Source organism: Lepeophtheirus salmonis, chromosome 9 (assembly GCF_016086655.4).
Source record: "Lepeophtheirus salmonis chromosome 9, UVic_Lsal_1.4, whole genome shotgun sequence".
Taxonomy (NCBI): Eukaryota; Metazoa; Arthropoda; class Copepoda; order Siphonostomatoida; family Caligidae; genus Lepeophtheirus; species Lepeophtheirus salmonis.
In genome coordinates, this window is record NC_052139.2 from 30,083,054 (window position 1) to 30,107,505 (window position 24,452).

The following is a 24,452-nucleotide window of genomic DNA, read 5'->3' on the forward strand; positions in this document are numbered from 1 at the left end:
TTTAAAATTCAAAGTCTGCAGATTTTAATGGACCATTTGGTAGTAAAACAATAAAATATATGAAATGGCAAAGTGGAGTATTATGACATACACTAAAAATTTTAATATCTTGTATTTCCTTTTATGGTTCTTGTTTTGAAATTTAGTTACATTTAACAATAAACAAATCATTATCAGATCAAAAATGGAAGTGGCTCTAGCAATTTCCATAACAAGTACCCGGCATATCCCCTATTCGACAGGGAATAAAGAGGCATCCCTCATCAATTCCATTTTGGCACGCTAGACAGTCCAAACCACAATGTACTTTACGATGGTTCCCATCAAAACATGTTCGGACTTCTCGTTCACAAGATATTTCATCACATCCTATAGATAAATGGTTGTTTAAAATAAATAAATAATAAGAGGTCACACATTTATGACGTACAGTTGACGGGCAGTAGTGTGGGGAGCCAGAGGAAATCGGCTAGGTTACCGATTTCAAAATTTTTTAGGATGAGGCAAGGGAGGGGGCTTTTGATATTTGAGAGTCCACTACTTTGAGAACAGATCACTGCTTCACATATATTTAAAAAAACAAAACCATTTCAACATGTAGTATATCAGCAGGGGCGTCACCAAAGGGAGGACTAGAGAGGCTGACCAAATTATACAACAGAACAAAAATATTAATGTAACTAGTTACACTGCCACATAAAATATTTTAGTGGGTCAAAGAATCTATTAATTTATATTTATGAAAAATAGCTTCCTACAATAAACCTATTCAATACAAATTTAGGTCAAATATAACAAAAACTAAGTCTTTTTTTTTTTTTTTAAATACTACTTCAAAAAAGAGTTATATGCCAACCCTGTTCAGGGGCATCCCCCGGATTATATATGTATTTTTATTTCCTTTAATTGCATTTAAATAGAGTTGCATTGATTAAGTAAATATTATAGTATTAGTATTAGAATTAATCTATTTGACACTGCCCCAAAACTTAGCCCCCATCCCCAAATATAATCCTGTGGACACCCCTAATCAGTGGTTTTCAATATTACCGATATATTTGATTTACAAATCCATAGCGGTGTGGATCTAAAAACAAAGGACGTCCAATCAGAGGGGTTATCAAGTTTTGAAAAAAACTAGGGGAGGGAGGGGTGTTCAAAAATTGTATTTTTTTTTGGACGTCATAAATGTATGGCCCCTAATATGGGTTATCACCTTCATTTTGATTGGTGCATTGGAAACATTTAGTAAGGCTTGTAATCGTGCTATTATGTGATTTTGTGAAATTAGATATATTTTCTATTGTGTAGGATGGAAGAGATGTTGCGTTGGAGCACTTGACGTATTTACAGGCTTTACAGAAATAACACTTTAGTATTCATATATTTGATTGTAGGGATGTATCGGTCCGAAAATTGTACCGTTCACTTTTAAATCAAAAGGCCATGACTGATAATTTATCGTTATCTCAATAAATAGAAATTGTATTATGTAAAAATGCTATTTGATTAAATTTAGACCTTAAAATTTAAAAAAAAGAAATACTTTGTCACTACTACAAAATTATTATTTTTCAAATCTGGCATTATATCTGCAAAAATAGACCAATAGCCCCCCTCTTTCCCCTTCAAAAAGAATACAAAGCTATAAATTTAACATCTACAGAATATAGGTTTGGAGATCACATTTAAAAATAAACGCCAGTTTGTTTTGTCCAGGAATTTAGAGTGTAGTCAAAATTTTACAGTTTTAGTCGAATGATTTAATTCGAAATTGATGTGTCCTTTGAAGTTTGTAAATTAAAATATGAGCTATTTATTATTATAAAACGCATTAAACAGTTGCTTTCTATTTGTGAAATAACAGAATGATGCCCCAAAATTTCAATACATACATACTATGGAAATCTCACTATGTATTGAGTTCTAAACATAGACAAAATATGCAATAAAATTAATAGAATAAAGAATAAATTAACACAACAAGGATTAGAATGAACTGATCTCTTATTAATTTTTATTCAACATGATGGATTATTTATATTGGAAATGACTTATGGGTAGACAAACATGCATAATATGAAGCAAGAATATAATTTAATCATAATTCCATTAGAAAACAACGATTAATGTATTTTATAGTAATGAACGATACCTTTTTTTATTTAAATAATTCAAAAAGAACATCAATTTCCGTCAAAAATAAACAGTAATGACGTATAAGCCTCATTTATTTTTGCAAATATAAAGGCAAAGTTGTTTTAAGACAAAATGTTCTCAAGAAAATAGTTAAAAGGAAAAGTAAGAGATACCAAACCAAAATAAGAAAGCAATTATCACGTACAATTTGTAAAAAAAGAATACTTTTAGTAATACGTAGTTTGCTACTTATATTTATGGTTCTCAAAGAAACTATGCGCTGTGAGCTTCAGCGGTTGTATCTAGTTGATTCCTTGATATTTACAAGTATCAATTAATAAAAGTTAAAGTTTTATTATTTTATCATGATTTGAGCTGGTTTTTTTTTGTGATTTAAAATATTATTAATTAAAACACCTTCTTTTAATCATTTGCCAGATGAACGTGAACAATTTTTCTTTAGAGTCAAATTTTTACGAAATATTCTATAAATACTGATCATATTAATCACCATAAGATGCCTCACTCTCCCAGTAGGTCACTTGACCACTTATTTTATTAGTGCATACACACCATGGAAGTATTCTGGCACAAAAACCAATTTTGCATGACCTTCAATAAATTAATCGTAGAGCGAACTTTAGTATCGCTTGAATTCGTTATAATATTTTAAATAACTATATAATACTCATATCACGTTTGAATAACAAAACGTTATTATAAAGTTGATATTTGTATATACCAGAGAATCAACCAGATACAACGCAAGGTTTCTGTGAGCCCATAAATGTAAATAAAGTAGGAACCTACAGTGAAAAATAAGGTTTGATAAAAAAGTTTAAAATTGTGGACATTTTTCGAGGACCAATACAACCTTTCTTTTGGAAGTATGTTGAGCATACTCAGAACATAGGTATTTGTCTCTTGATAAAGGAAGGTACAATCAGAGCATGAGGATCCGGATGGTAGGTCTGTTCCTTCATTTTGACAAGAAGTTGTATAGCAAACTATATTATATGAATGTATATATTTTGTAAGGGAAAAAAAAAGTAAAATTATGTATCATTAATTATACAATAGAAAGAGAGAAAAAATATCAAAAAAAAAAAAAACTTTTTGAAAGTACAACAGAAAATAAAACTTTGGGATTGCTCAAGAGACGTCGAAGGTAGGTACAGCAGCTTAAAGATGAAGGAGTTAGTTACCTTTTTCTTCTTTTTGATAGCGGAATTTAATTTAATATGTAAATAAAGTCAAAGAATATATGAACATATATTTATTTATATATTTTTCTGTGCTGTGATTTAAAAAAAAAAAGTTTTGTGTTATTATTTCAGAATTGTAAGTTGACATAAAGTAATTAAATATATATAGGTATATAAAAAGTTTCTTTATATTGTCATCAACATCTGTATAGAGATTTAACATAATGTAACTGTACGAGATCTGCGGCTTGTCAAGATAAAAACAAGCTAGAAGGATTTGTCTCAAAATGGAGTGTGGAGTACTTTGGTATTTTTGGACGAATGGTCGTCAATTTTGTTTCAGAAATTATTCTGATCAACCCTTTGAGCAAGTCACAAATTAAAGAAAATTGACCGCCGTAATGAAAGATTTAGAAGAGGCTATATGGGGGCTGATATACGTCTCTTGTATCAAATAAAGGCTCTATATTATGGTTCAAATTCTTGGCTATATTTACCTATCCCAGAAATTTGTACACAAAGTCCATAATTGACTCAAATATGTCTATGAAACATTGGGTTAGATATACTTATCAAAATTAAGTGTGGAGTACAATTGTATTCTTACACGAATACTTGTCTATTTCTATCAAAAAATGATTTTTTTAAACTCTCTTAATGCGTCGTAAATTGTAGGTACTTAAAATAGCCAAAGTTGATTGTCACAATACGAATATGAAAGGAATGTATTTCATAGTTAAAATGGACATATTGGGGCCAATAGAAGCATCTTAAATCCAATTAAGTATATTTCAGAAATAATACTTTATAATAGTTTCTATCTCGATAGTAAATTTAACCACCAAAATGACAGAATAATCGGTAATGACGTCCTACTTGAAGATAAAGCAGATATAAAATCGAAATTGCCCTAATTTTCATCGATAATATATCTCCCTTATTTACGGACATGCGGTCCACCCTTAGTACTGGAAATTTAATATTTCCACTAGTGAAAGAGATATCAGTTTGTCGAACGATGAGTAAAATTAAAAACATCATATCAAATTAATTCAATTTGTTATTTTTTTTTATCCATGGAACAAAAACAAAGCCAGAAGAAATTCTGCAGTAAACATTTAGTTGCCATTTCATGTTTCCCTCTCTCCTTTAAATGACATAAAATAGTTAATGACATTCTGTATATTTTTGGTGCAAGACATAAAAAAAGTGATTCAAAATATTCAGAGAGGAAAAACGTATTGTTATCTTGAATAAACATGATCCTTTTGATCCACTATATTGTATATAAATATGAGGCTCGTTAATACAAAAACAACATAGACGGAGTTTTCTTCAAATTGAGGCAATTATATTTTTATCCCTCAATCCCTCAAAAATTGCTCTCATTGAAGTTTTTCGGAAAGACTGAAAGTATTTTCGGCTTTATTAGGCTAGCACATCCCTAGTGGGAAAAAACGGGATCACTTACCCAAAAGAGTTTTCCCAAGGGAAAATTCCGATAGGTTTTGTGATTTCCATACATGAAAAACTATTGGGTTTAACATCTTCTATTGTGGAATAATGATATTGCCTTCAAAATGGACAAAAGTTATCCAACATAACAGTACATATTAAATTTAAATAGTATGATCCTAACTATGCTAATTTTACTGTCAATATAAAATGAAAAAAACGCTCAGAACTTTTTACTTCACCTATTATTTGAGACTGAAATGGTTACTCAGTAGAGCCAAAAACCTCTACCTAAAATCAAATTGAGCTACGTATCTCAATTCATCCCAATTTATGTCGAATATACATTTTTTACGTTTTGTTTTATCCTGACCTTTGACCGTTCCAAATTTTATGTCCTTTAACTGTGACCATATATAATCTTTGTACTAAATTTGATCAAAATTGATCATTTACTTTTACCGTAATGCTATTCACTAACAAACAAACAGAAACAACTGGAAGAGCTCTGTAGAGCGAAAAACCTACTATCAGAAGTCAAATTGAGTGAAGTTTCTCAATGTGTTCCAAAGTTATGGTCAAATAGGAATTTGAATTTTTTACGTAAGGTGTTAGCTTGGTCTTGACCTTTGACCTTAACTACTTAAGTTTTATATAGCCTCTTACTGTGACCATATATAATCTTCGTACCTAGTTTGATCTAAATCGATGTGTAGCTCTTGACTAACAAACAAACTAAATAACTAACAAAATGACTAACAAACAAACTAAAGTATTAACAAAATCAAAAAAATTTTGCTTCAAAGTTTACTCAAACCTATACCGGGTAGAGCGAAAAAATCTTTACAATTCGTTTTTTCTGATAAGTTAAGGTTTTACTGAATGCAATAAAATTGTTGGGTCAAATATTTAAAAAAATGGCATTTGAACGTTACCAACGAATTTTGGTCAGAGCACTTTTTGACGCTAGCAAGAAACCAAAGGAGGATAAGCTGTTACTATGTGTCCATAACAAATACCCGGACAAAGGTGTGCATTCCCACACGTCAAAAAGGGCGTCACTTTTTGGGCGCATACTGAATCCAAGGCCTGCACCCTCAGTCACCTAAATATCAACAAGCTCAAGGACACTGTCAACCAGCACTTAGATGTCGTCTCAATACTACATATGCTGCAATTATTGCAAGGCCTGGAAGCCATCCTAAGGGGGGGGGGCTACATCGATGATTAGGGTAGGTTAGACATCATATTAGTTATTTATATTTTATTGGCATACTCTACTACAACCAGTTGATCAAATACATTTTGACAAAGTTCTAAATTAAAATTGTAGATATTTTTTGCCTGCACCTCGTATCACGGGGTAAAAATACTCAAAAAATTCAAATTGAAAATTATTGAAAACCAGATTGTATACCAAAAATCTTATTAATCGTTCAGGTGTCAATTACTTGGTATGCGCCTATGAAATTAAATTTTCAGTTATTGGACCCCAGGTGTCGCCAGTTAGACATTATAAACCAGTCCAAAAATCTGGCGACAATATTAATTTTTTTTTTTTTTTGTTTAGTTACATTCAACAACACATTTTTTTCGCTCGTAAAAACGTCTAATTTTGTGCCAACAAACTACGATGTGCGGACGTTTTTGATTTTCCATTACCAATTGCAGAAAAACGCTTCTCAATCCCATCAAATGATTGTGGAAGCTTACATTGTACATGCTCTCAGCTTCACTTGCTACGAAAAATTTCAAAGTGGTGATTTTGTCGTGAAAAATGAAGAAGGCAATATTGTGTGTATGATCTGGGACCAGTGTGGTTTCATATGGTATGCCCTTCTACAACCAAGTCAAACTGTTATTGGTGATCGCTACCAACGACAATTAGCCGATTTGAACCATGCGTTACGCCCATAAAGGTATGAATCCAGACAACACAATCTAATTTTCTTTGATGACAACGCACTACCGCATCGGTCTATTCCCCCCTAGCTTGTTGAATCGTACAACTGGGAACCACTTTTTGCTCAGCGGCTTACTCACCAAACATGGGTCCTTCCAATTATCCCTTGTTTGCATCGATGGGCTACGCACTCAATGATTTACGCTTCGATTCTCACACTAAAGGCAAAAAATGGATCGATGGCTGGTTTGCAGCCAAAGACGAACCATTTTTTTTGGAAAGGCATCCATAAATTGCCTGAAAGATGGGGAAAATGTGTGGCTAGCGAAGGCTCATACATCGAAAATTAAATTTGTGCCGTTTTTTTCACAATAAATGTTCAAATTTTCTTTTAAAAGTATCATTTCATAGGTGCATACCTGGTACTACTGAAAACAAACATGATATTAAAAATATTTTTTCCCTTCCCTTGTGTAGATAATAATTAATCCTAGAATATTCGAGAAAAACGTGTGAAAAACTAGATATACATATATTAAAGAAAACTAAGTAGAAAGCGAAATTAGAGACTAAGAACAAGAAAATACGGATGGTTGTTAAAAGCCGGGGTAGTCAAACCTGTCAAAAAAGAAAATTGTTATATAAATCAATGCAGAAAAGGATTCGGTTCATAAGAAATGTAGAGAAAGAACTCACATTAGGGCTTTAATTAAGTAAGTATACCCTATAAATAGGAAATATTTAGTGTCGATTTGTCATTGTAATAATTGTATACTTGTTTTAAAGGAAAAACAAAGCATTTCGGACAGCCTTACATAGTACAGTAAGAATTAAGACTAACACCCTACTTACTGAGTATTGTTTGACTTTTCCATCATTTGTTGTCAAAACAAGCAAGCAAAAAATCAAGCAAGTATGAGGTATACACAATGATATTAAAAGTTTTAAATTCTTTGTGTGCTCTGAACAAATAAACTGTCAATAAAATAAATAATATCACAAAGAAAGAATTTATGTTACAATCCTGATTGAACAAATTGATTCTATTTTTTTTTTTTTTTTTTTTTTTTTTTTTTTTTTTTGCTCCTTGTTGTCAAACTAAGTTTTTACAAATATACAATTATTAATGTAAAAAACCTCTATCAACAAGTCGGTAATCTGTAGAATTTTGAACAGGCCTATGCTTCCCCTTATTAAATATATTAAAAAACTTGGTCTAAGAACTTCAATGTATCCAGAGTTGGGACCTAACACTTGTAGTAGCATTTAATAACTATATATCCTCTTTATTCTTATTACAAATTTTTTGCTAAACGACAGCTGAAACAAAAATAAACAAGTTTTGTGTTTATCCCATGTCTCCAAGTGTAAAAATCTTGGCGTAACAACGAAAAAGCTACGTGATGTGCAACTTCTTTCACCAAACAGCCAACAATATAAACTGGTTAGTTAATGGATAAAACAACGCGTTCCCGTGTTCTTCCAGTGTGCTCAATCGAAAACATTGCTGCTGTTGCCGAAAGTGTAAGTCAAAACCCATCGAGCAAGGAGCTGCCGTTACGGTCAATGGTGAGCGCTATCGGGCCATATTGGAAGATTTTTTGTTTCCCCAAATTGAAAAGGAAGGCATTGAAGACATTTGGTTCCAACAGGATGCACTACGTGACACACAGCTAACGTTACAGTTGATATTTTGCGCACTGTCTTCGACAATCGCATCATAAGCCGAAACGGCAACGTCAACTGGCCACGTTGTAGCTGCGATTTGACTCCGTTGGACTATTTTTTGTCGAGAACCTTCAAAGATAAATGGTACGCCAACCATCCAGAGACGATTGACGATTTGAAACGCGAAATTGGAGTCGCTATTGCAGCTATTGAAGGTCACAATCGAAAATGTATTGAAAAATTGGGTCGACAGAATGGGCTGTTGTAAGGCCAGCGACGGCGGCCATATGAATAAAGTGGTATTCCATTATTAAACAGAATGTTGAGGCTTTCAAATAAAATAAAAGTTATTGAAAAATATCCATCCGTCTTTTTTTTATTGCGATATCAAAAAGAAAAAGTTTTATGGGCCTCTCTATACTATAGTTATGCTAAAACTTAATATAAAGTTTGGGAGAAAACTGGTGTGGTTGGTGTGAAGTCTACATACTAATGAATTTCCCTCACGCCGTCTAGTTCTTGAGCATTATGCCCAACTCTCTCAGATAATAGATTATTTGTACCAATAGGAAAGCTACAAGACTTGGTTACTAGCTTGGATATCAATCCAAACTTTCCCCGAATCTCTATTGGCCCAACTCTAGTCAAACTTTGTGATTAAGTTATTCAATATTTGTTTACTGACTAGCACTACAGTTATATGATGGTGTGTGCTATCAGGAAGGATTCCTTCCTGGAAGGATGGTTTTCTTGGAGATCATACCTGTTGTCCACAGACGCTGGCTTACCAGTGCTAACAGATATTTAAGACTCTGAGTATCAAAGTATGGACTGAAGGGGGAAAATCTACAAATCTGCGATTCATAGTTGAGTTTATAATTCGTGTGTATTATAAAAACTATCAAGTCCCCAAAAAGAAATAGGTTGTGAGCTCATAATGCCAACTACGAAAAGATCTGCTTCATATACTCATAGTTAAAGAATCCTAAAAAGTCTAGATTGCTCTGATTACCAGAAGGAGTTTATCATAGTGTAGTAGGGGTAGAACCAATCCTGGCGATCAAGGGAGAGAGTGAACCAAACAGATAACGGAGTAGCCTATCTGTCAGCATCAGAAAAAAGTATGCTATATAAAGTGGGGCATAATTGACCTGATCAACTAGTCAAAAGGAGTGTCAAGTCTCTCAACTGTTCCTTAACAACTTCCAAGTTGAAAAACTATATCCAAACACCAATGAAAGTGCTGAAATGCCCACGCCACACAAAGTTGTGATATGGTTTTTTCAATTGTCACAGCAGCTTTTCCCAAGTATTTCTACAAGAAAGGAGAGATTGAGCCATTAGCACTCAAAAGACCAGCAGGAGAGTGACGTCAAAGAATGACTCTAACCAAGACTTCTATAACATTCCAAAATTAAATAAATTATAATAAAGAAGATATCCTGAAAGAAAAAGTTAAATATTTTCATCATTTAATTGTTGTATAGAAATTATTCCAGATTGTGATATTTCTTTTCTCATATTATCTATTTAGAATCAAAATATACAAACTAATAAAATCAACAGATATGGATCATAAGGCTAACAAATAAAAGCATATGTTTCCAAGTATTCTCCAAACAAAACAGTATTCAAATTATTGCTTATATATGTTTTTTAAATTGCAAAAATAACTACCTTCAAATAATTTAATGATTAAAATTTCTTCATATTTGAGCTCTTCACATCAAGGACAATGCATAAGCATTCCATTAATAGGAATGCTTATAAATTATATAAAGAAAGCCAGCACTGGAAAATATAGAAGAAAAAAATGCATTTTCTCTCGTTTTCAAAGTGAAATTGAATAGCGTAGGGCTATTTTATCTCTTTGACAATTAACTTTTTGAAATCTGCGTTAAAAGAAAAAAACAGTAAAAAACACTGCCATATACATATGTACATGAAAAGTACAACCCACCTATTGAGGACTCATACTTCCCGACTCACATTCATTGACTTTAACCTCGACCCGGGCTCGTGCCACTTGTGATACTGAGAAAAAGAAACTGTCAAATAACAAGTAATATTTTAAAAATTATCCTTGAATTTATAACAGTTTGAACATGTTGTTTGGTGTGCGTCTTATTTTTGCATATTTGCTAATCCTTAATGTGTGAAAAATAGACAATGTTTTTCATTAAAGTTTAAACTTAATGCATATTGTTTTGAATTCCTCAAAACAAACAAACAACCACTCAACTTCAACATCCCTTCAACAAACAGAGTCATATGTAAGAAATTTAACATTAAGTCTACTAAATCAGTTCTTTCTCTCTTCCTTTAAATATGAAAAGCTTCAATTTTAACATGAGGAATCAGAAAATGGCGTCTATGAGGCATTTTGTAAAATAGTATAATTCACAACCATATGAGGCATGTCAACATAAAAGGAATCTTGAACAAACAATTTAATGGGAGGAGAAAATCCTTCTTTATTATTAACTTTATATTTAGATACAATCCAATATGTTAGAGACATATTTGAGAAAACTATTAGGCTTGTCTTCAAATTTGTGGGCAACTCAAGACATCCAAGAATTTTAGCTATACCTGAGAACCTTTATTCGATTTATGATACTTATTTTGGCCACAATATGACTACTTTCCTATAGACTCTGCCAAATTCTCATTTTTTTTATTTTGACAATCAACTTTGGATAATGTAAGTGAAACTAACGGAACATCTACAAAGTTATCAGTCTAATCCTTATAGATGGAAATTACTGCTATATTCTTTGTAGCATACAAAAGTAATCGACCTTCAATTTTGAGACAAATTATTTTAGCTATCTCTTATGTTGACAAATCACATTTTACAGTATTATAATTTACAACTTCCAGTTTTAGAGACGTATATTGTCCTCGATACGGCCCCTTTTAACCATTAAAATTATTCAATGTATCATTCTTTCATTTTAACAATCAATTTTGACAACTGTAAGTTCAATTTGCAACGTGGGCAAAAGTTTTAACAAGTATAATCTGTTAATAGAAATTGACTATAGCCCGTCGTTGACGAATACAAATGGACGCCACACTCAATTTTGAGATGGGTATATACATGGAATCCACTCTTTCAAATCACATATTGGGGTCAATTATAGTCTTAGTATTCAAATTACCGGGATGAGTATAGATACTCAAGAATATTAGCTATATTTTAGAACCCCTTAATTGATTTAAGAGACTTATATTGGGCCCGTTGTGGCCCCTTTTCAAATACGTAAAAACCATTATTTTATCTTTTTTTTTGTAACGATCAACTTGGGCTAATTTAAGTGCAATTTCCAGCTCACTCGAAGGGTTCATGAGAGTAATTTGTTGATAGAAATTGAAGAAATACAATAGTAATCCACACTCACTCTTAAGAAAAATCATTCTAGCTACTTTTGAGCTGACGGTCCACATATCACATAGGTTTAAAATAAAATATTAAAGCTCTTTTAACCCATAAAACCTAATAATGTATCCTTTGTTAATTGTGATAATCAATTAGGGCTAATTTAAGTGCACTTGCGGCACGCCCAAAGGGTTCATAAAAATATATTGTTGATATATGGTAAATTAACGATTATTCATCAAAGAATACCAATCTACTTTAGGCTCGACTATCATTCCAACTTGTTTTTGTGTTGACGGGTCACATTTGTGTGTTCCATTAAATAAAAATAGTTAACTATAATTTATATCTTTAAATCCTACAGACTATGTATTCTTAGCTTAAATCCTGTATCCTATTCTGGATTTTTATATATTTCTGTTTTCCTTTTCCCTCAGTCTCTCTCTCACTCAATGTGTGTAAGTAAGTGACTTAAATAAGACAAATGATGCTCCATATAAGAGATGAAGAAAAGAAAGGAATGAGAAAAAAAAAAAAAACACGAAAAGACATTTAGACAGATGAAATTTCATATGTATAAAATATAAGGATATGAATTACTTTTATGTAAGTAAAAAGAAACCGTTGTTTACTAAATAATTAATTAGAAAGGAATAAATAAATGTATTATTACCTCTTTGATCCTTTGACATACGACTACATTTCATGCAGTTTCCATCTGTTGTAAACCAAAGTTTTTATTAATATTGATTAAGATGTGTGCCAAAAGTTTAAAAAAGATTTGTAAAATACAAATCTATTCATTTTAAATCGAATATACAGATACATCCAGACTATTATAAATTCCACATATCTAAAAAGCAGTGAGTCCCAAAAATTTTATGTATAGGGCTTGAAGATCAATTAGTAATTTATACTCGGCAAATCATAATATCTATAGGGCATTTATTGATTAAATCTAATGGAAATTTGCCAAGTTGTTGGCAGTGATCTAGGGATGTGATTAATTTGATAGACTTTCTCCAGCTTCAATGACCTTTTTGATCCTGGGCCTGAGTTGTACTCCATCCTTAATTACATAATCAACTGGAATAATTTTGCAGGTCTTGGTATCCTTTAGAGAGTTAATACTGCTGTAGGAACGTTGTTGACCTGCTCTTGAAGGATGTTATTTACAGTTTATTTCCAGCGACAATCATTGTAAGTCCTTGTAAGAATGTGAAATTTTTTTAAATCCTTCTGAGAATCCATTTTTAAAGAATGTATTAAACAGTAACTTTCAACGACAGCGTTATTGCTTATTTCTTCCTATTTGAAAATTCAAACTTATTATCGAGCAAGGAGATTTTTAAATTGATCGTCTTCTTAACGGCATACATGTTAAGTAAGATTTCTTCTTTATTCCAGTTTTTATTCAGATGATTTTTTCATATTTACCTCCTTATACTCTACATAGATAACATTGCATTCATCCTATAAATAAATTCGAGTCCTGATGTATCTTTGACCATTCCCATTTTACTTATATGCTTCCTTGCTCCAACCATTGTCCCTAACCTAAACCAGTATATTAGGTCTAACGCTGAAATCTATAGCATTATCCTGGCCAAAAACAACATCTATGTGAGCCGTTCAGATTTCTCTATTGTCAGGAATTTAGACTTTACAAATGAAGTTCTGCAAACCCCACAACCGAACAAAAATATAATAAGTCCCGAGGGTAACAAATGCTGAGCACTGTTTAACAAATGAAGATAAATTCAATCATTTACTTCTGCAATGAGATGAACTGGGTCCTGGAGATATGTTCTGAATTATTGCTAGGTAGTTAAAGTAGTAGTGGGTAATGTCTCTCACATTTTTACAATTTTGAATCTGGGTGTCATTGGGAGTAATGACTAGAGATGTACAAAAATATGACCTAAATACGTGCTAGATTTTTTCCCAGAGTGTGTCTTATGTTCTAAAACTATTATTATTATTAAGTTATTGAAAGAAGAACATGCTAAATATAAAGTAATCACAGGAAGTTTTTGCTCAGGAATAGAGGAGAGTAACACTGAAGTTTATTTTTCATATTACCAATTTAATTTTCAATATAGCTTTCCTTCAAGAGCGATCCAATCAGTCTAGCGCTTCTTTAACATTTTTATGCATTTTTTATAGTACGACTGGTCAACTCCCTCAAAATAGACTTCAGTTTCAACAATCACCTCATCGTTTGATCCATATTGAACATTTTTTAAGTTCTGATCAGGACCAGATCTAGAGAATACAGTGAGTGCAGCGGCAATTAAATAGCACAATTCGTGTATTTATGACATTGTTTTTTAGAGACTTGTGACACGATGCATTGTCTTGATGAAACAACACTTTTTCTTCTTCATTTGGGGGAGTTTTTCCGTGATGTCTTCTTTCAAACGCACCAATCCTGCCATATAATATTTGCTATTAACTTTTTCTTCCTTTCTCAAGGTAGTCAATGAACAAAATACCTTTAGCATCCCAAAAGACAGAGGCTTTATCAGCTAAAACCGTTTTTGCTCGCTCTGAATCGCTTTCTCCAAACAGCTGACAATCGATTCGACTTTGGTGTGTAGTGATGGATCTAAATTTCATCTATTGTCAAATGATGCATAAAAAAATCCTTTTGATTCCGGTTAAACAGCTCTCAGAATCAAACGCAGTCCATGTTTGGAAATCAACTTTCTCATGGACAAACGTTCATGAGAAATGGGGAAAACAGTGATATCTTTAAGATTTCATCTATATGATGCAACTTCATTTTATGGTTTGCCGAAATCATTTTAAGGACTTTTTTGTTGTTTTTCGCTATAATCACTTCATTTGGACGTCCAGAGCGTTCAACATCCCTGGTGCTTGGTCGGCCACATTTGAAGTCAGCAACGTTCCACTCTTGCTTTTCATGGAGTGGAGCTTAGATAACCCCTATCAAACCAGGCTTTTTGCTTTGACGGTATTTTTTCCCATCAAAAATTAATGCCTTATCAAAATACATAATTCAGTTCTTTCCATATTTTTGTAAATAAAAAAAAGTAGTGTCACTTAGAGTACTGTAATTTGTAAGGGAATAATCAGATTATCGTGCTATTTTGACACATTTTATTCTTGAAGAGAGAATATCTACTTATAAACAAATCAATACTACGTGTACTCATGAATGACGGAGAGTGTTCTGAGGGTTTGTTGGGTAATTATAGATTTAAGTCCCTAAGAGTATAATTGAGTATCGGCATATGAAACATTCCTACCTTTGTCCTAGCAAGATAACGAGTTGGATTTGTTTTTATTTCCTTCCTCCCATGGCAACTTGCAGCTGATCAAATAAAACGTAATGACAGCTAAGCTGTTCTCCTTCCAAACAATTTTCAATTCGTCAGATAAACCATGTCATTGTTTGGTTGTTTCTTTTTTATTTTTACATAAAGTCAGATCAAACTCTGTACAACCCTAGCAATGATAGTGAACTGCTGTTTCTCACCCAGATTTTCTGACTCTGTATTGAGTAAATGATTGCCTCTAAAGATGGACATATTAATTTAATTCTAGATCCTAATTTCTTTTTTTTGACAATTCCCCATCTAAATACTCTACATGTCATTTTCAATCAAATGTAAAAATGATATAGTCTGGATGTCCTATCTTATCGACTCTCTAGATTTCTAAAAAATGATACTCACTTAACAAGCTCTCATTGTCCCTTCGAGTACTATCATTAGCAGGCACTATGTGAAGCTGTCCAATATCTCCCTCGGGTAATCCGTTGTTAACAATCCGTATGCTTTGGGAAGGGTAGTAATGATGTTTTTAAATATGAAATTTAAAAAAAAAATATGTTAGTTCACAAAAAAGAGGATTTACAAATTTCTTTAATTAATAAATTACGGGAATGAAGAGGAAGGAAGGAAGTAAATCAAGGAGGGAGAGATGAAAAGATAATAGGGGGGTCTTCTCTCCCTTATTTTTTTGTACATACTCAAGTCATTATGGCCTTAATTAAGTATGAAAAAATTTGGAGGCTGTCATGGAAATAATATTTTTTTTCTTCTTCCTAGGGAGTGAATTTATTTTGTTAGAACAGAGAAAACGAAATGTAATTTTTTTTTTTCTACATTTCTTCACATTCGGTCTGTCAACATATACATAGTCTTAAAAAACATATAGAAAATGTAAGTTATTCCCAATTTAATTATTTCATACATAGGCTCCTGCTTTTTCTATTCCACAATCTCAAGAGGATATTCTTCTATTTTCCAAAGTTGTTATCCCTAACCTTTCCTCCTTTAAGGCATCACATCCAAGACTAAATTAATAACTACTGCAGCTGCTCATAACAGACGGACAGTAACAATGAGTTTATTTTGGATGTGGAAAAAAAAAGAATCAGAAAATCAACATGGACAATTTGAAGAATCTTTTGGAAGAGAGTAGACTAGCGTACATGACACTTCATTCGATCAGCTACAATCAGCTGTTGCATGAAGATGGAGAGAAGTAAATAAGCAAGGACAATGGCAAGGATTGTTCCAATGTGGGTCCTCAATTCTACTCTGAGTCCAACAAGGACTGGCTATTATAACACCGCAACGAATCCCCAAGGTACTTTCTGTCTTTTACGAGCACATGTAAAAGTTATATCAGGTTTTACGTGTAATTGAATGTAGTTGGAAAGGAAGTTAACTACTCAGAAGTTAAATAATAATGACAAAAGCAAAGGAAAAGAAGATTTTTTTTTTCTGATTACCAATTCCAAAAAAAAATGAAGAAGGTAAAAATATAAAATGTTATCATAACTAGTTATAAGCATAGAGGAAAATAATATTATCTACAGGTGTCTTAAGAAAACGAAACACACTAATCACACTATCACCTTGAAGAATCTTTGGATAGGGGGGGGTATTAAAATCAAATTCAATTTTTGTCCAACATTTCTGATGCAAAATAATTTTGTAAACACGGTGGGGGTGAAGCAATCCAGCCACCCCCAAAATTAATTTTCCACACATAAATGCATACCTTTTGAAAAAAAAATCAATGTAATAATAAGAAACTTGTTGAATTTGGTGATGATTAAAGCCTTTTTATGCTTAAAGCAATAGTTATATAACATTTTCAGTTTATAAATTACAGTTTTAAGGTTGTAAAAAGGTCAACTTCTTTTAATTTTTTATTTACGCCGTGTGTATATTGGGTGTTCAATTTATAGGGTGACTTATTAATTCCATGTTCTGTTGTATTTAATGAAAAAGTTAAACGTGATCAGAACCACTGTACTTTCCTCCAAAAAGCCAGATCAACAAATATTTCATATAGAAAATGAGTATTTAAAATGAAGGAAATTTATCTTGATTTGAATATGTTAAGTCCTTGAGCTATCCTCGATATTTCTCAGCCACCCAGTCTTTCAATAAAGATGAAATAAATGAACAGAAATCCCACTCCGTATCAAGCAATAATATAGATAAAAATTACTTGAAATTATAATTAATTAATTATACGTCCTTGTGAAACTCAGAGGGGAATGGAGGATTGCTATAATTGTTACATTCTTTTGTTGTATCTTATTTTAACAGCCAACAAAATAAGTTTTGACACGTATGGTCACAAGATCAATACTAATGATTAAAATTGGAACAAAATGGAAGTATTCTACATCCTCTGTAAATAAAGAATATCATTCAAACAGACTTATTAACCTAACAAATAAGCAGGCACATTATCTCATTAATCTATTTGCATCAATTATGTGCTTCATATTCTAATTTCTGGTATAAATTAGAGATATCCATATGACTATTAGCCATTGTTTCAAGCCTTCATTTGATTTATAAGACTTTGTTTTGTTGCAATATGACCTTTCAAAAAGAATATTAAGGGTTTTATTAGAAAAGAGAATTCCATCATTTTTATTAATGTTTATCCCATTGGCAATCAAAACAGGGCTTACATGACGGTCCGAATCGACGATTTTTATTATTTTATCCCCATTTTCTATTACAGTATCAGGCCGAGTGTTGTGTCAGTCATAATTTAGGACTGAAGACTGTCCAGTTCAGTCCTGCAAATCAGTCCTACTACAACTTATAAAGTTTAGTTCTTGATAACCTCACTCAACTGTATTTCTTTTTATCAAATCAGTTCTAGAACTGACATTCCACAGGATTGGTCCCAATGACTGATAGGACCAGTCCTAATACTAGAATGTACCTAATAAATATGAACTGATACAAAACTAGTCAGAACCATAAACACTATTCACATTTTCAGGCACCTGGCTTGCTTTTTTTCCCTTGTTCTAAGAAAATCTGTAAAATCTGGGGCGTAGTTTCGCTTAGATGAGTCCTCAAATAAAAACAAAGCCAAAGAATAAGATAAGTACCAATAAGTTTTTTTTAATACGAAATTGTATCTTTCTAACACCATCTAGTGTCAACCGATCACACTTAGAGAGCGGGAGATACACATTACTAAAGCCATTGTAGGAAAAAAATGGTTTCTTTTTACTAGATCCATTATAAAATTTACAATCAATTTGTGGCGCCTTTGTCTTTTATTAATATGTGTTCAAGGGTCACATATACATATATCAATTTTACTCTGAAAATAAATCCTTACCCTCGTACAGATGAATTCTTTTCTGTTACCCCAGTCATAAACTGCATTGGCTGTAATCGTACAACATTTGTATCGTTGAGTTGTACTACATTTTCGTTAGTTTGAGATTGTGGAGGAGCTGGGATTTGAATAGGGGGAGTTGCGAAAGATACAGAAGGTTGAAGAGTATTTTGAATGATTTCTGATGTGTTGTATACATTTGGATTTACCAAATTGGGTTCTTCTGTATTATGTGGAGAATTTACTAACAAGTCATTTATTTTAGTTTTTAATATATCATCAAATAAAAATAGTGTTACCATTGTGATTTTTCATGTAAGATTCTAGCACTTTATTAAGTATGTTGTCGGATGTTTCACCTTTGATTGCTAAAGAAATCGGATTCATTGGTGGTAAATGACCTAAAAAGTAATATTTCAGCAAATAATTGATGAAATATTTTATGCTTATATATAAAGTAACAAAATAGCATACCTGATAGAGCCTGTTGAACCTTTTTCAGTGAAGTGTTCAATGGCATGGACATATCTGCTATAAATGAAAAATATTTAGTATTAAGGATGAGTATATATAATAATCTTTTTTGTGGACTCGTACCCACAGGAACATCAATATAAAAATACCTGTATAGTGTGTGTGAAAGCGAATCAATAAAATTAGTTCAAAGGCATCTACTAAGAGTAATTAAAATGTTCCAAAAAATTACTTTCTTCCAGAGTTATCAACAAATTTTGTGAAAAAAAAAATATTCGGTCAACCATATCCGAGATGAACTCCAAAAGAAGCAGGGTATTACCTCTTCTTGACGCCAGATTGGATACTCTTAACCTTCGCCCTTCCTAAATTGTGGAAACGTACGCTACTTAATGTAGTGTGTGATACAGAGATCCATATCAATCCTACTTCTACCATGATGCTCAGAATAATTGCATCTTATGACAAAATGATTGCTGCTTTATTGTTTACCTTAGGGGCTCTAAATCAGTACCAAGGAGTACTTGAAGGTCTTAATACTGGAGGGGTATTGACTTGATTGAAGTCAAACTATCCTCAATAAACTATGTTTGACCGCAGAACTAGGCACCCTAGTACAAGGCTAAGACAATCCAGACAAGGTGTCTTTACAGTTTTTTCAACTTTTAGCCTTTGATACCCTCCTACTTAGACTCTGACCGCTTCTACCATGGCATCGGGGTACCGTCGACAAGAAGGCATGTGCGATACGGCACGCAAGTGTTAAAAACTTGAAGGCTTCTGTTGAGAAAAAGTGGGTTAATATGTAAAAAGATCTATATATATATATACGTTGTTCAATCCCTAGATTGAGGTCATGTTTGGCGCCAATGGTGGTCACATTGAAAAATATTTATATTTACAAATAAATGCTTTAAATTCTTACTTAATTCAATTTACAAGGCTTGAATTGATTGATCAAATTGGGAAATTTTTTTGCAATTTGCTTTCCCACACTGTATTACCTGGAGAAATGTGTACCAAGCAGGTAATTACTAATCTAGAGACTTGGTCTAAGTGCAATTTTTTTCTCTTTACAAAAAAAATTCTAAAATTTATTTACTGAAAAAAAACGTAGGTTCTAATAAAGGCCGATTTTCTGGTTATAATTTACAACGAGACCGATCCTGACAAAAAACCCAACGATTATAAGCCCTCCTTTTTTTTAACATGACTAGCCTAGCTTTATCTACACACTCTTGTTGCTACATTGTTATTTCTTAGATCAAGTAGTCACATAGTTCTAAGATATTAAGTACATCAGTGGGAAAAATTTCTAAAAAATATTCAAATCTTTATTTTTTGAGGAATACCCATTTTTACAGTATATATTTATCAATATCAACGGGTAATAAACTAACGATACAACCTCGATAAATTGCCCTTATAAATAAATTAACAAGGGAAATATACAAAGGGAAAGAAAAATTACAATGTGTCATTAAAAACGAAGTAACTTCAATTGTTAAAAGAGTGACCATCAAAGATTCAGTGTGAAATTTAAAAAATATATACGAAAGAGTTAAAAGTTCCCAACCTCACGTGATAAAAAGGAAGTATTTACGACGTGGAATATAAAGAAAAAATCAACTAGAGGGCGCTTCAAATATTTTTATATTTCATCCTCACTGTATTTTACATTTAAGTATATTTTTTCTTCATGGAATTCCTCAGTTCTTATTAATTTAACAATCGTTTTCATTATTTTGGTGAACTAATTTTCAGCTCTAAAAAATGTCCCTTACTTTTGGTCACCATAAGCACTCTATACATGTCTATCTATTCAACTTTCACGGACTCTGATGGTGTAATAAAAGTTAAGCAATCAAATCCTTTGAATTAGCTTGCGTTGAAGTAATAATATACCTTTATACCCTTTGCTATAGCTGTTGTTCATTGCAGCAGACGGGCAATTATAACACTATGGAATATAATTTTTGCGCACAGGCTGAATCCCACATGTATTATAGTTTGTTACGCCATAGAACACAAAAATTACTATTAAAACATTCAACATCTACAGGTTTGGCCAATAAAATCAAGATTTTACGGTATATATAACATATATTTTTAAAAAAATGCCTTTAAAAGGTCGATTTTGATAAATTTTTGGTCAATTTAGATTTTAATACTTATTAACAAATTTTACAAAATATATGCTGGTAGAGTTTGTGTTGAATAAAGATTACAATAACATTCCGGGGAAAAGATTTGAACTGTTCATGAGTTTTTAATAAATAATATATAATAATATGATTGATAATAGATTGAAACAAGTTTATAGATGCTTCATATAAAAAATAATTGATTATTTTATAGACGTATAAGTGATCCAATTTTTCATCCAAAATATTATTTTTAAATATATTCATGCAACTTACCGATCTTATTTAATAAAAATTCTTTAATAAACAATAAAAACTAAGTTGACCAAAAATCAATCGAAATCGGGCTTTTTTAAATACTTTTTTTTTAATTGAGATGTAAGGTATATTTTATAGCTTTCGCAAGGATATAAAGCAATTGTAGAAAAAAATAAAAATGATGTTAGCTTCTAAGTAGAGTCCTTCATTTTACTCGATTTTTTGGTGGCATATACATTTTTCATTTCTAGACAAATTTTTGTATAAATTGGCTGCTTACTTTGATTTTCACCTATATATAGTTATTTTATGTTGAAATACAGGACTGAATTGTAGTTATAGACTAAAATTGTGATTTTTTTTTTTAAAGCTTTAGGCCATACCTGTATATGCTCAAAGTTTTAACGGTAACTTTGTATTCTACAACAATAATACATGTGGGTTTCAGCCTTTGGGCGCTCTAAGACCTTCATTTTGTTGTATAATGTAATTATTTTAGAGCTTTAGGATGCAGAACTACCAATCGTAATCCTTTGTTTGACTCTGTGTATTTATTTCTCTATGGTATACATTATTAGTGATGAAAATCTTATTTATAATGGGCATGCCAAAAAAAAAAAAAAAAAATGAATATGGTATCCCTGACAATTTCAGGATGGTTTTAGTGGAGATCAGCTGCAATCAGCTGTGACAAGAGAGGAAGAAAAATAGGATATAAACCAGGACATTGGCAAGAATCACTCTGATGTTGATCCCTAATTCTTCCCTGATTCCAACAAGGAATTACAATTATAACTCTACAAGAAATCCTTTAGGTTACTCTACGTCATATATAAGCACACAAAAACGTTTAATCAGGTTTTGAATATAGTGGGACAAGAAGATAAATAATAATGACAAGAGTTAAGGAAAAGAAAATTCATTCCTCAGATTACCAATTCCAAAAATGGGCTACCTAAAAAATTGCACGCAATTTACATCACTGTTCATTATTTTGATACGCACCAATAGGTAAGCTTATATTCGAAAAAAGAACAGAAGATGATCCATTTTGAGGAGCCGTATTTGATAATTTTGTAGATGACACTGTGGTACTATGAGCTGAAGTGTCACTTGTTGTATCCGTGTAATTGGTTGACGTGGAATTCCCTTCGAGTAGAGAAGGATCTACGACTCAACTAATTATATTATTCAATTTATAAAAAAAAAAGTTAATATATGCATTACCCACTGAAGAGTCATTTTTCAATGGTAGACCTGAATTACCAGGGATTCCATAAGTACAGAATCCATAGCATGTGTTGGGTTCATCCTCAGCTTCACAGCTTCTCATAAAACATACTTAAAATAAAATAAATATATCTGATTCTGTATATAAGCTGCTTAATAATAATATCTAATTACAAAATTCTGCTTCAACAGGACAACGCCAACAGGTTTGAATCTTAAAGAGAGAGGAACAACCACTTCCAATACATGATCCAGGAGGTTGTGCCTCATCACACTTGACCCTATGGTATAACCCAACCCCACAATCTATGATAATTATATGTAAATCAATCCTAATAATATACTTAGATACAGTGATAAAAACTTAGGTTTAAGTTGGATTTGAGGTCCCAAAACTCATCTTACTAATTTCTTTTAATCTACAGCAGTGTTTTATCAAAGATTCACTTACTAAAAAGGAAATGTGTGGATATAAAGTGTCATAGAAAAAAGATAGTCAAATATAATTTGACGGTAAATTTTTGGAGGATGAAAAGATTACAAATTTTGTCAAAGAAGTATGTTTCTTTTTTAAAGAAATATTAATTTTTGTACTTTTGACGCATTACTGATAGTCACTTTGCCATATAACCAATTGCCCACTTTTCTGAAATGACAATTAGCCAAGGCATATGATATATTTTATGATGATTTATGCGGCAATACTAATAAATGGGTGGGCTCAAAACTCACGGGCTTCACACATAGATGGCGCGCTATTTTTTATTGATCTCATTTTAAGTATTTATCAATCTTCGAAAGACAGCTGTCAAAACAAAACATACAACTAAGGCAACAAATGATTGACTCAACACCCGGGATCAAATATTTATATCCTCCATAATGTTTTCGAATCTCAAATCAAACTTTAACCACGTCTCATAAATATGTCCAAACCCTTATAATCCATACACTTCCAGCACTTATTATCCAAGCTACGGGCTCTTAATTCTATATCACATCCATAACAGCTTACACTTAAATCTCCTGGTCGACATTGGATGCTTCCGCAACCTCTCAAAGGAATTGAATAGGCTTAGCTTTTGACAAATATATATATTATAATTTAAATTACTTACGATTTGTTGTGTTGTAGCTTTCGCAATCAATGCAGTCTACCCTTTTATGCTCTGATAATAATGATTTAGATGAGGGTCCAGGGATGGAGGATGTTGTTGATGAAGTATGATTCTTGATGGACTCAACATTCCTACTCTTAAAAACGATGAAGAAGAAACAAATGTAATGGAATTGGTGCATATTTTAAAATATGCTATAAATCAAAAATAAGGCATTTCTATTAACTATCTCATTATTTACACAAAGAAAAGGTTTGTTTATAAACAAACTGTTCAAAAAGTATACACCTTAAATAAAGCTGAATTTATGTGATACATCGAGAATATTAAAGTTTGCAAATTTTTGATGAATTAACAAAATTGTTTCTTCTTTTCTTTCAAGGTTTATGTATAGTTGGAGATCGAATTATTCTTTGGGTCTTTATAAAGTAATTTTTTCTAATCGGATATATTTCTTCCTGACAGTATATATTGGGTTGTAAATCCCAAGCATTTTTAGTGTGCGAGTTTTATTATTCTTCGGAACTTGAAAAGTATTGTTTTTCTTCCAGCTGTTATCATTATTTTTTCATTCTTGAGGAGAAAATATCTAAGTTTAAAGTCTAACTACTAGCGTGTGTGCTCATGAATTACACATGCTTGCAGCTGATTTAATAAAAAATTATAACAGCTAAGTTGTTCTCTTCATACTTCAAATTGTCAGGCAACCACTTTAAATTCCTATTGTTTAATTTTTTTATAAAATAATTAACCAGGTCATATTATTTGAAGCTGTACATATGAGTAGTGATTTAAATCGTGGGTATTTTTCAGTTGCCCCTTTATTTTCGAATTGGTAAT

The 24,452-nt window shown here is 32.0% G+C and overlaps 1 protein-coding gene across 1 annotated transcript; it reads right to left on the reverse strand.

Moving 5' to 3' along the window:
- Positions 1–23,851, reverse strand: LOC121124741 (uncharacterized). The gene is made up of 13 exons (XM_040719924.2): positions 23,613–23,851; positions 23,431–23,547; positions 22,669–22,800; positions 22,492–22,605; positions 22,270–22,431; positions 18,863–18,916; positions 18,688–18,789; positions 18,389–18,632; positions 15,454–15,554; positions 12,426–12,470; positions 3,042–3,146; positions 1,217–1,354; positions 1–369 (listed from the first exon to the last, which is right to left on the reverse strand). Exons 1-13 carry the CDS (start codon positions 23,791–23,793, stop codon positions 197–199), a joined length of 1,668 nt encoding a protein of 555 aa, XP_040575858.1. The 5' UTR covers positions 23,794–23,851; the 3' UTR covers positions 1–196.
- Between the last annotated feature and the right edge of the window lie 601 nt (positions 23,852–24,452).

Bases quoted from the DNA above. Each gene is read 5' to 3' on its own strand.
- LOC121124741 (XM_040719924.2), bottom strand. From the start codon at position 23,793: ATGCACCAATTCCATTACATTTGTTTCTTCTTCATCGTTTTTAAGAGT. The intron at 18,917-22,269 runs GTGCGTATCAAA...CATTTATAGCAG, and splicing joins GAATATAAGCTTACCTATTG to ATATGTCCATGCCATTGAAC. The intron at 3,147-12,425 runs GTAATAATACAT...CATATAATATAG, and splicing joins TATGTCAAAGGATCAAAGAG to TTTGCTATACAACTTCTTGT.